The 13,799-nt window shown below is 39.2% G+C and overlaps 1 protein-coding gene across 2 annotated transcripts in view; it reads right to left on the bottom strand.

The window, feature by feature from the left end:
* Positions 1-1,217: 1,217 nt before the first annotated feature.
* Positions 1,218-13,799, bottom strand: part of FSIP1 (fibrous sheath interacting protein 1) — a 206,916-nt gene continuing 194,334 nt past the window's right edge. Inside the window, exons 12-13 of one of the 2 annotated variants that reach the window (XM_011932645.1) lie at positions 2,027-2,108; positions 1,437-1,457 (exon numbers count right to left, since the gene is read on the bottom strand). In XM_011932645.1, the coding sequence (XP_011788035.1) occupies positions 2,062-2,108 (47 nt within the window). In that variant the 3' untranslated portion in view covers positions 1,437-1,457; positions 2,027-2,061. Of the gene's footprint in view, positions 2,109-13,799 lie in introns of both variants that reach the window. The other variant, XM_011932644.1, reaches the window with a different exon arrangement.

Genomic DNA, 13,799 nt, shown 5'->3' with positions numbered 1-13,799 from the left:
TAAAGGTGGTGCCAGTAGTTTTTTTTCTAAAGAGTCACATGTAGAAAAGCCTCCAATTTTAAGCTCCTAAAATTCATTCCTTAAATTAATTAGCTCTCTCTCTCTTCTATAATTTTTTTCTTTTTATTTTTGACACAAAGTCTCGCTCTGTCACCCAGGGTGGAGTGCAATCTCAGCTCACTGCAACCTCTGCCTCCCAGGTTCAAGCAATTCTCCTGCCTCAGCCTCCCAAGCAGCTGGGACGACGGGCACGCACCACCACACCCGGCTAATTTTGTATTTTTAGTAGAGACGGGGTTTCACCTTGTTCTGGTCAAACACTAAGCCTTAAAGGGAAATCCAAAATAAAAACACTTATTTTTAATAAGAACACATTCTCTCTAAATCAGGGTGACTTTAAAAAAAAAATCCAGAAGTTTCGTGTTGAATTATATTACAGATTTAGTTACCAGTCCTTGTTAGAGTTACTTCCGTTGACATGCTATGGAATGGTCTCACTTCTTTTAAGGCAGAATTCATTACTTAAAACACTATTTTCTTCTCCCTTACCTATATAACCGAAAGGCTCACTATGTCCCAAATATCACTGGCAGAAGCAAACTATAAAGTCATAAGCTCTTTGCAGTGCAAGTCTAGAAATAACTTTATGTTTCTTTCTCTCTCCCCCTTCCCTCCCTTTCTTCCTCCCTCCCCTCCACTCCCCTCCCTCCCTCCTCTCTCTGGTGCTCTCTCTCTCTCTCTCTCTCTCTCATACATACAAACATCAAATACCAGAAAAGCATAGATTTAGAAAGCTGAACTCCTCTGAAAGGCTGACGGACAGCACTGGCCCCTCTCTGTCCCACAACAAATTCTCACCCATATCACTTTTGCCCTCTGATTCTTCCCACCCAAACCCTGAAACACAGAGTGCACCTCATTTCATTCCTTTGAGAATCTAAAATCATGACTTTTAATTTACGCTTCCATCCCACAGCAAAACTCTTGGCATCAAGATAAGTTGTATGTAGCACATTGACATCAGCATGAACAATTGCTATTTTAAATGAACAAATAGTAAACTGAAATAGAGTGTCTGAAAAAAGAAACTGCCTATCAATACCTCTGAAAACAGCAGCTATAGAATTCCTCATTTTAAAAAGTCAAGGAACTTCCATATAAGCAATCATTAATGTTATTCACTATCAGTGGATGAACATGTGCCAGCAAAAATAATGTTATGTATACATTACTCCACATTTTATTAAAGGCAGCACAATAGCCTGCTCATTTTTTTGATTCAGAAATAAACTGGACTTCCAATTCTAATGCCAACTCATCTTATGGAATGTCAACATAACACTTTCTCGTGACTCTAAGTTACTGACTTGTAACTAAATTATCTCTCTTAAAATAGTGCTGCAGACTTTCTTTTAAGTAGCTCATTTTTATTTGATGCAATCTAAAAGGCCCAAACTCTGAAAGAAAATAAACTATTGTTGACTATTATTAACAAAGTAATATATCAAATAATTCAGTCAAATTCCTACTTAAGAAACGTGTCATCACCAATAAGATAGTAAAGGCTCTTCTAACATTGCTTTGTTGAGGCAATTCATTTCATCTTATGGCAGGTTGTACCAATTTCACAGACATGACACGGGTGGGAAGAAGGAAAAGCAGGGCCACAGCAAAAATTCCCAATGACCACCATGATCTGTCTGAATCCCAGTAGAGGTAAAACATACAAAATTGAATACAGGACAATCACAGCATTTCAACAAGTTTTACCCTGACAAGTGTACATTAAAATGTCGGTTTTTATAATGAATCCTAACACTGTAAGATTGCAATAAATTTATAAACAATGGTCCCAGAAATTTCAATGAGCAAACACCCTTGAACAATTACACCCCGTCTCAAAAGTATCAAGGAAATATAAGCCACAAAGAGCGACTCCAAATGTCAAAATCAGTAAAGAATAGTCTCTACAATGCATTCATTGAATTCAAATAATTCCATCAAAAATGTAATTTAACTTAATTACCAACTTTCTTAAAAGCACACCCAGCAAGTCCTTGATTAGGGTTCTTTACATTCTTCTGTTGCATCTTTAGTCTCATGCTCATCTGCACATAAAAACAATAACCACAGTTATTAGAAATTCACAAATGTATGCATAATTAAGAAAAATAACTCGGCCTGTAAAATATTAAATCCTTTTAACAAGGCAATAATCACACTCTCATTTAATACTTATTGAATAGTCACCACAAGCTGCAGAGAGTTTACAAGGAAAATAGATCAGGGCGCCTACTCTCATTGAGCTTACAGCTCAGGGAGAACACTACAGGTTTTGGAGCTAAAATGACTATGGATGTGGAGACACACACAGAAGTTAATATTTTGCTTTCTGCTAAGTTTTCGGGAAGTAAAGTGAGACCAAAAGTAAACGTTATATGTAGAATAGGTAAGAGCTGATCGCCTTTCATTTCTTAAAGTGAGAAAAAAATTTTGTGACATTAACAGAAATGGAATGGAAATCTTTTTCTACCCTTGGTGAGAAGGTTATCAGAAAATACAGAATTGACAATAGAACTAAATTTTAAAAAGACAAAGAGAAACAGGAGAAACTGGAAACTTCATGCATGACTGGTAGGAATGGAAAATGGTGCAGCAGCTTTAGAAACAGTCTGGCAGTTCCTGAGAAGGTTACCAGAGACCTGGCAATTCCACTTCTAGGTATATGCCCAAGAGAAATGAAAGCATACATCCACACAAAAACTTGTACACAAGTGTTCATATCAACAATGTATGTAATACACAAAAAGTGGAAGCAACCCTAATGTCCATCAGATGATGAATGGATAAGAAAATGTGATATATCCATATAATTGAGACTTACTCAACAACGGAAAAGAGTGGAGTATGGATACATGCTACAACATGGATGAATCTTGAAGACATTATGCTAAGTGTAAGAAGCCTGTCACAAAAGGCCATATACCGTATGATTCCATTTATATGAAATGTTCAGACTAGGCAAATTCACAGAAAGACTGGTGATTGTCTAGGGCTGGGGTTGGGGAAAAATGGGAAGTGATTACTAATACCTACAATGTTGCATTGTGGGGGATGAAAAACTATAAAATTGATAGTGGTGATGGAGGTACAACTCTGTAAATATACTACAAACCATTGAATTGTACACTTTTAATTGGAGGAATTGTAGGAAGCTGGTGAACAGTGGCTCCCAAAAACTCACATCCTCATCCCTGTAACTTGTGAAAGGGGTCTTTCTAGATGCAATTAAATTAAGCATCTTGAGATAAGAAGATCATCCTGGATTCTCTGGGTGCGCCCTGTATTCAATAAGAAGTGCTGTTATACAAAAAAGACAGAGGGAGATTAACACACACAGATAGAGGGAGGCAATGTGAAGATGGAGGCAGAGACTGGAGTGACGTGGCCACAAAGCCAGGAATGCCCATAGCCAGGAGAAGCTGGAGGAAGCATGGAAGCGTTCTAGCATTCTCTCCTAGGGCCTCCAGGTGGTGTGTGGCCTTGGTGATACCTTGATTTCAAAATTCCGGCCTCCAAAACTGTGACAGAATAAATTTCTGTTGTGGTAATTTGTTGTGACAACCATAGGAAACTAATACAAATATATAAATTATATCTCAATAAAGCTGTTATTAAAAGAAGACTCAACCTTGTAATTAAGGGCAGATGACTTGCAGTTTCATAGCAAAGTGATAAATGTAGTGATACTGCCAACACAAGGAGAAATATTAAACAGGAGGTAGAGGGAGGTGGGATGAATGAAAAGTGGATCACAATATCCCATAATAATTCCACACCTTCGTAGGTGCTATTCTCACTATGCAGTGTTCTCCTTTTTGCACACCCAGCGTATAACCACTCATCCTTGGAGGCTCAGCTTAAATGCCACTCCCATCCCTCTGTAGTGTTGTCTATGTACTTTGTCCTGAAGCTCTTACTATGCTTGTCCTACCCTACTGTAATTATCTGTTTTAAGCGTCATGTCTTTAGGCACTTAAAATTTTTCATCAATAGACCTAGACTGAGTAATAAAATTTTTCATCAATAGACCTAGAACAATGGTCCTCAATTGGGGGAAATTCTGCCCCCAAAGAATTTTTTTTTTTTTTGCAATTTCTGGGGAGATTTTTGTTTGTCATAACTGCAGAGGTCACTACTGACATCAAGTGAGTAAAAGCCAGGGACTCCATTAAACAACCTACAATGCATCAGATAGTCCTTCAAATGTCCAGCTAAAAGTGCTAACAGTGCTGAGGCTGAAACACTCTTGGAACTTAGAAAAGCATCTAATACACAGTAGAAATTCATGAAGTGTTTGTGGGGTAGATCGATGAATGAATGGATGGTAGATGGATGAAGAATGAATATCATGGGGCCCTGGGGTTTTAAAGCATGGCTGCACAACAGAATCACCCAGACCCTGTTCTCAGAAACTGCCTTAAAGGACCGCTGCCAGAACCCACCTCTGGAAATTGATTTAATTCATCTGTGACGGAACCAAGGTGTTAATCTGTTTTAAATCTCACCAGGTGGTTCTAACATGCAGCCAGAGGCAAGAGGCAGCACCAGCTAAGGAACAGACTCAGTATAGCTTAAATGACACACCGGCTCCAGGCAAATGCAAGTAGAGAGACTGGACAATCAAAAGTATGCAAAGCATAGATAGTTCCTTACTGGCTATATGTGTCTCCAGATAAAATATTCATGAGGAAAGAGTAGAGAACTCAAAGGAGGGCCCCAGGGCAAGCTTGCTCTAAGAGGAAGGTTGCCCAAAAGAATGACAACATGGATGGTTGGAGAGATCATGAGACAATGTGGATACAGCAGTATCTTCATTAAAAAGAAATTTAAGAAGAAAAAAGCAGAGATTCAGCAGATGGGAAAGAAGATACTTTCTGTACATTATTTTCACCACCATCATCTATTTTTGATCATCCTAAAGTAGAAGTAAGTAGTAAATCATTTAGTCCAGAGCTTCTCACTCTTTAACATGCACACAAATCACCTGCTGGGGTATCTTAAAATTCAGGCTCTGATTCAGTAGGTCTGCAGTGGACCTGGGACTCTACTTTTCTTTTTGTTGTTGTTGCCCAGGCTGGAGTGCAATGGCATGATCTCAGTTCACCGCAACCTCCACCTCCCAAGTTCAAGAGATTCTCCTGCCTCAGCCTCCCGAGTAGCTGGGATTACAGGTGTACGCCACCACACTCGGCTAATTTTGTATTTTTAATAGAGATGGGGTTTCTCCATGTTGGTCAGGCTGGTCTCAGACTCCCACCCTCCGGTGATCTGCCCCTTTGGGCCTCCCAAAGTGCTGGGATAACAGGCGTGAGCCACAGTGCCTGGCTGAGACTCTACATTTCTAACAAGCTTCCAGCTGATGCTGACACCACTAGTCCATAGATTTAAGTTTACAGTCACAACAGCGGATCTTCGGTAACTTTTTACTTTACCCAATTTGAATGAAGCGACAGAATCAGAAGTTTCCAATAATTGAGAAAGTGATAAGGACATTACAATTAAATATCAAAACTCTCAAGTACGCCTTTGTTCATTTCATACTGCTAAACAAAATGATAAAGAAAATGATCAATAGCAAATATTTATATGAAAAGTCTACCTTAAGAAGAATTAAAGAAAATTAGTTAAAAGTAAATTGAAAATGTAAATTAATCAAATATAAACTTACTATACAGTAAGGTTTTATATTAAAAAATGTATTAACACTAGAAATTTCTAATACGGCATCTCTGATATCTTGGCCAAATAAACTCTGGAAGAGGGTTGGTTTGACCATACAAAGGGAGGTTAAGTCACTAAGGGCACTGAAGAAGCAAATGTGTAGCCTTGGAAAAGTAATTTAACAAATAATAACTATTAGGTCTGAAGGCACACCCTGTTTGAGACAATCAGAAAACTATTAAGGCAATGATGAGTTAAGGACTTCCGTAAGAGCTATCCAAAATATTTTTAATGGAAAAAAATCAGCTAATAGGGTCACTGTTTCTAGAATCTCACTGCTCTCCTGCAAACCAGTAAGACTACATTATAATGAAGAAAATTTTCTGAAACGATCTAGTTCCCTTGAAACTGTTCAGGTGGTATGACTAAGGACATGTACCAACACATACCCCCTTCAAACCACTGCAACACCCTTACCAAAAGTCAATCCGCCGGCAACCAGGCCTCATCCAGCAAGTTACAATCAATAGGCAAAATTGCAACCTCAAATATATTCAGATTATATAATCGTCATTATTAGTAAAACTTTTTTTTAACCTGAGGATCCCAATAAGATAACATAATTAGCTATCTTTCATCTGAAGTGAAATCTATAGTTCTCAAGTGTTCACAGTGAAATCCTGTCACTAGCATTAATTTAGCAGCCTGGACATTCCAACCCAGGAACTCTGATTTCAGCAAGTCTGGATAGGTCCTTGGACACAGCTAGAAAACAAACAAGCAAAAAACTCCCCAGTTGATCCTGACACTCCCGTGGTTAGGAATAATGCTCTGTGGTTTGTAACAGTGCTTCTCAAACTTTATCGCCGGGAAGTATCACCAGGGATCTTATTAAAATGAAAATTCTCATGCCTCAGGTTGTGGGTGGGTCCTTAGGGACCCTGCATTTCTAACAAGCTCCCAGTGGTGGTCGGACTGCACTACAAGCAGAGGAAACTTACAACATGGAATGCAAACTCAATGTCTCCAAGGGACCAGGCCCATGAAGTAGAGAGGGCCGGGTGGGGGCTGTGCCCTCTTGGAGAACACACATGCCTTCTAAGGGGAGCATCTGCTACTCAGCTCCCATGGGTGGTGGTAGAACTTGCTGATTTGTCAGAAATGTCAGAGATCCAGGCTTTTATGGAAAAATCTCATGACAATGTTAAATGCCATGTAAGCCAACCAAGTCCAGTTACAGAGCTAATCATTTTATGTGAATGTTCTCATTTGATCCTCATTACAGCCCTCCAGGGTATTAAGTCATCTTATATTATAGATAAGGGAATCAAGGTGTAGAGCAGAGAGAGAGAAATTAAGTAACTTGCCTAAGATCTCCATCTAGCAGCAGAGCAAGGATTCAAACCCGGGTCTTCCCTACCCAGAACCACTGTTCCTAACCACTAGGCCACATCCCACTGGTGGGTGGCAGGCCACCCTCCCTCTGCTAATCTAGGTTCTAGCCTGGGATTCTGCTACTTACTTGGACTCCCTTAGTTTGGTCCTTTGAGTAACTAATTTGCTCTTTGGTTTTATGTTCACAGTTTCAATTTAGAGTGACCAGCCATTCCAGTTTGCTAGAGACTGAGGATTTCCTGGGACATGGGACATTCAATGGTAAAACCACGACACTTCTGAGCAATCCAAGACAGTTGGTCACTCCAGTTTTCATTCAGAGGTATTATTTAAAAAAAGAAAACAAAACTTATATGACTCTCATTGCATTTACTATAGACTTTTAAACTCACACATAATTGTACATATCTATGCAGTACGCAGTGATATTTTAATATATACAATGTCTAGGGGTCAAATCAGGTAAATTGCATACCCATCATCTCATTTATCATTTCCATTTCTTTGTGTTAAGAACATTCCAAATCCTCTCTTCTAGCTGATATCTGAAAATACATATTATTGTTGACTACAGTCACCATATAGTGCTATAGAATATTAGAACTTATTATTCCTCCTATATAGCTGTAATTTTGTATCCTTTAACCAGTAACTCCCTATCCCTTCCTCCCTGCTAACTTCTAGAATTTTTCAAGAATACTGTTCACTCAACAGGTCCTATGAGAAATTCCACTTTGTTTTTCTTAAATAATTAGTGCAGTTCTGTCCCCGTTTTTTACTGCACAACCGATTTTGTGTCACTTTTTGCCCTATTTTACTATGTTTGTTATTTGTTAATACCATGTTCATCTTTATTTTATGCATTTCTGTTCATAATTAGCTCAAATGCTCAGTAGGAAGGGAGAATACTATACAAGCACAGATGGCTTTTGCTTTGATTACCTAGAAAGCAACTCAGTACAAGATAATTTGATTAAATACCACACTAACCCACAGACCTGATGCTTTTTGCTTCGGAAGTGCCAGTACATTCAGGATTGTCTCTGAGTTAAGTGTGACCTGAGAACACTTACTCCCACTCCCCTCATGCTCCCGTAAGGAGGAACTTGCAGTGGAAGCATCCTGGCCTCACTTCACACCCTCCACACTGTCCGCGGGAAGCTAAGTTTGGGGGATGAAATGGCATGCTCAGCTCAGCTCCTGCCTCCTCCGGAGTCAGCACCCAACTCCCACCTGACCCTGCTCCCCAAGGCTCCATGCTTTGCCCCTCCATCCCATTGGTTTTACATGCACAGGTTTCCACAGATGATGCCTGAGGTTTTCCATCTGTGATCTCTGCCAGTGACTGGTTGGGTACGTTTATTTTAAAGGCATAGCATTAGAAGCCTGTCTGGCTGCCCACCCAGATCATGACAATCCTCTACATTTCATCAGCAATAAAGCAAACCTCCTTGATCGCCATTGGTCAGAATCTCTCTCTCTCTCAATTGGTTCTGACCCGGGTGGGGAAGAGAAGAGTACTATTTACTGATCCCCTAAAACCCCAGTAACTAGTGAGTACAATGCTGAATTTACTGAATCTTGTATTCAAAAATTCAAATAATAATGGTTACCATGAAGCTTAAAGCACAAATATTGATAATGTGTTTCACACTGAAAACTTTTAGTACAACGGATAAGCAAATCCTTATTTTTCAATACCACCATTTAAACTGGTCTTCAAGGTCACTGAGATTGGTTCTTGTTTTGAAGCCTTATCTGACTCTGCCTTTTAGAAGCAGAATTGAAATAGCTGAAACAGACCTCAGCACATCAAGGAAAAGACAACTACATATCAGTAATACTTGCTATTGAAAGAGAAAACAATAAATGGCTTTACTTATTTGCTTCCTCTCTGCTTCCAGAAATCTAATCAGAATCACACTGTTGTGTATCTATTTGCCGAGGAGGTAGAACAGAAATGTAACAGCCGAACACGCAGCAACTCCTCATTAGTTACATCTTCAAAGGGTTTTTTGTCAAGAAAACTGACACAGCATTCAGTTTTGATGCACACTTTTGTAGAAAGCACATAATGTACAATTTAGTATTTTAGAATAAAATTGATCAGCAAGTTATTTTAATAATTATAAATAATGAGGTTAGTAAAACTCCAACTTCAGATATTCTAACATGCTCAAAGTAATAATGTAGGATCTATTCCTTAGAGCTTATTATGTAATAAACAGAAAGCAAAATATGGTTCACATATTCATACCTATGACATCTTAATCCTCCATACTCATAGGGTTGTCATAATTGCATATTAAGATTATCTGGTATAATCAGAGCCATGTTCTATGTCTCCATAGCTTCTTTCCATTAAGTCACATTAAGTTCCAATTCATTCCATCTTGTCATGCTCTACCCAGTGACAGATATGCATCAGTGTGACTCATGTTCACATAAAAATAAAGTCATATTTTAGCAAATTACTGTTCTAAACCCCCCTACATATGGACTCCATGGGAATGAGATCCCATACACAAGAAACCACTGCATTCCATTTAGTAAGTTTGATTACAGAAGTCAGAGGAGATTCAGATACTTTCTCTCTAATAAAAATCCTTTATCTAAAAAGAAGGACAATATACTGCAATTTCAGAGTAGAACAAAGTTTTCATAGTTCATTTATTGAATGAAGATCTTTGGTGTGGAGAAAGCAAGCCACACCCATCTAACTGAATTGCATTTGTAAGTGAACTCTGCTGCTAGATAAAAACATTACAGCTGGAAGTTCCAGTCAGCAAGATGGCACAATGGGAGTTGCTCAGCTCTCATACCCCCAACAAAAATCCAACCAACAACTAACTATTTACAGACAAGAATATCTTCATTAATACTCCCGAACTCCTTGAACTTGAAAGGCTGGGACATCCCCTTGGACCACATAACTGCAAAAAAGCCTCATTCAAGGGGTAAGTGGAATAGAGGAATGGTTTCACTTTAACCACATCACCACTCCCCCAAACCCTGCCACACCTCAAGCCAGCACAGCACCACACACAGAGGATTCCCCCGGGCCCACAGTTTCTACAGTGGGAAAAGAGAGTTAGAGGCAAACATTCAGCTTCCCCAACACTCTGGGACCCTGAGCAGGAAGCCCACTCATTATTATCTCCCAGGAAACACTGGGAGTGCAGGCAGCGCTAGACCACCTAGGATCAGCCAGAAACAAAGAACAAAAGTGAGACTCACAGAAGCGAGCACATGGATCTTGGCAGTGGCTCTGCATTCTAGCCAATGGAGGCACTCCACCAGAGAAACTAGCCAACAGCATTAGCATTGTCCTGCAGGAAGTACAGTCAACTGATCTGCCAGGCTTCATTCCCTAGCCAGCTTCCCCCCCTAGCTCTGGTGTTCCTTAAGCCCTCCCCACACCAGGCAGCAAAGGCAGGTCAGTGATTACCTAAGGAGGGTAGCAACTGGCCCCACCCAACCCCAGCAGCCAACTAGCCTAACCCTACCAAGCCTTCATGTTCTGCTTAAGGCTTCCCAGGCTGGGAGGCAAGTGCAGGTCAATGAATGAGTATCTGTGTAGGAAATTACCTGGCCCCACTCAACCCCAGCAGCTGCGTGGTGACCCCACAAAGACTCAGTAAGCTTTGCTTAAGCACTGCGTCCTTAAGTGCCATGCATTTCTCTAGATCATAGCCTGGCCCATCCCGAATGGCTGAGCAGAACCGCAGAAACCTCGCCCAGTCTCTGAGCCCAGCACACAGCCCTGCCCAGCTATAGATTAAAAACAGCAGTACTTCCCAGCCAGGGAAAACAACATGCAACCCTGTGCAATCAGAGGCTATCACAGAGCCCAGTCAATAGCTCCACCTAACTGTGGAGTCCAGCTAGTGATCTGTCTTATCAGACCACAGAGCACAGCCAGAAGTTCCACTAGACCTCAAAGCACAGGCAGCAGGCTGGCCCAACAGCAACCCAACAGCAAGGTCTACCTGTCTGGGGTTGTTACCAGCTAGCCCATCCATAATCAAATGCTAAACTAACTAGTGAAGCTCTACCACTGTGAAAGAAAACCTTTAAGGCCAAAAGAGGTGGCCATTTCCTCAAATGTGTAGACATCAAGGTTTAGAAAGAATCAGGGAAATGTGACACAACAAAAAGAAACTAATAAAGCTCCAATAATGGACCCTGAAGAAAATGGAGATCTATGAAAAACGAATGAAGAAAGCCTACATAGATTATGGGACACCATCAAGAGAACTAACTTTCTTCTAATATAATTCTAAGAAAGATATGATAAAGAAAAAGGCCCAGAAAATACATTTAAGAAAATATGGCTCAAAGTTTCCAAAATTTGTAGAAATATGACAACATTCAGGTATAGAAAGCTCAGAGATCTCCAATTAAATTCAAGCCAAAGATGAGTGCACCAAGACAAATCATAATCAAACTACTGAAAAACAAAGATGGCTGGGCATGGTGGTTCACACCTGTAATCCCAGCACTTTGGGAGGCTGAGGCAAGCAGATCACGATGTCAGGAGTTCAAGACCAGCCTGGCCAATATGGTGAAACCCCATCTCTACTAAAAATACAAAAATTTGCTGGCATGGTGGCGCACACCTATAGTCTCAGCTACTCAGGAGGCTGAGGCAGGAGAATCACTTGAACCCAGGAGGCTGCAGTGAACCGAGATCATGCCACTGCACTCCAGTCTGGGTGACAAAACAAGATTCTGCCTCAAAATTAAATTAAATTAAAATAACAAAACAAAGACAAAAAATCCTGAAAGTGGTAAGAGATCAGAAACGTATCACATTCAAGGGAGTCCAAAAACAGCAATCAGTAGATTTCTCAGCAGAATCCCTGCAAGCCATAAAAGAGTGGGATAATATAGTCAAAGTGCAGAAGGAAAACAAAACTGGCAACCAAGAATATGTCACTCAGCAAAGCTATTCCTCAGAAATAAGGGATAAATAAAAACTTTCCCAAACAAAAACTAAGGAAGTTTATTACCACTAGGCCTGCCTTACAGGAAATGCTAAAGGGAGCTAAGCTGAAATAAAAGGCTCCTAATTGATACATAAAACTTATAAAAGCAAAAAGCACTAAATGGTATAAGTAAGACATAGTCATATTCAGAATAATACTGTAAGGATGATGTGTAAAGGAATTTTCTCTGTATTATGAGAGTTAAAAAACAAAACAAAAACAAATGCAGCTATAATAAATTGTTAAAGGAATCCAAATTACAAAAAGATGTAAAATTTGACATCTAAATCATAAAAGATGTTGGGGGGGAGGAAGTTAAAGTACTGAGATTTTATATACAATAAAAGTTAACTTGTTATCACCTTAAAACAGCCTGTTATAATAATATTTTTTGGTTTTTTTATTATTATTATTTTTTAAAGAGATGGAGTCTTGCTATATTGCCCAGACAGGAGTCAAACTCCTGGGCCAAAGTGATTCTCCCACTTCATGCTTCCAAGTAGATGGGGCTACAAGTACATACAACCATGCCCAGCTAGTACAAGATGTTTTATGTAAACCTGATGGTAAACACAAAAACCTATAATAGTTGCACAAAACATAAAAGGAAAAGATTCAAAGCATACCACCACAGAAAATTATCAAACCACAGAGGAAAGTAGCAAGAGAGGAAGAAAAAACATATCTACAAAACAAACAGAAACAAATTACAAAATGGCAGTAGCAAGTCCTTACCTATCAGCAATTACCTTGAATGTAAATGGATTAAAGTCGCCAGTCAAAACACATAGAGTGGCTGAATGGGTTTAAAAAAATAAAATAAAAGGCCAACTATATGCTATCTGTGAGAGACTCACTTTACTAGTAAGGAAATACATAGACAAAGTGAAGGGATGGAAAAGTTATTCCATGCAAATGGAAACCAAAAGAGAGCAAGGGTAGCTATACTTATATCAGACAAAATAGACTTTAAGTCAAAAGCTACACAAAGAGACAAAGAAGGCCATTATATAATGATAAAGGGGTCATTTCATTAAGAGGACATAATTGTAAACATATACACATCCAACATTGGAACACCTAAATATAAAAAGCCATTATTACATGATCTGAGAGATAGACTGCAATAGTATACGAGTAAAGGACCTCAATACCCCACTTTCAATGATGAACAGATCATCTAGATAGAAAATCAACAAGAAAACACTGAACCTGAATTACACTTTAAATCAAATGAACCTCACAGTCATATACAAAACATCACATCCTACAGCAAGAAAATACACATTCCTCTCAAGCACACATGGGACATTCTCCAGGGTTGGCCACAAAACAAGTCTTAACAAATTTAAGAGGATTTTAATCATATCAAGTATTTTTTCTGATCACAATGGCATAAAACTAGAAATCAATAACAAGAAATCTTGGAAAATTCACAAATATGTGGAAATTAAACAACATGCTCCTAAACAAACAATAGGTCAGAGGGGAAAAAAGGATATCAAACCATATTTTGAGACAAACAAAAATGGAAACACAACATATCAAAACTAATAGGATGCTGACAAAAGCAGTTCTAAGTGGGAAATATATAACAATAAATGCCTATTATCAAAAAAGAAAAAATCTCAAATAAACAATCTAATGTTAAACCTCAAAAAACTAGAAAAAGAACCAACTTTGTCAGATGAG

Source organism: Colobus angolensis, unplaced genomic scaffold (assembly GCF_000951035.1).
Source record: "Colobus angolensis palliatus isolate OR3802 unplaced genomic scaffold, Cang.pa_1.0 Scaffold97, whole genome shotgun sequence".
Lineage (NCBI taxonomy): Eukaryota > Metazoa > Chordata > Mammalia > Primates > Cercopithecidae > Colobus > Colobus angolensis.
Note: the sequence above shows the minus strand (reverse complement) of the source record. Positions and strands in the feature narration are given on the sequence as shown.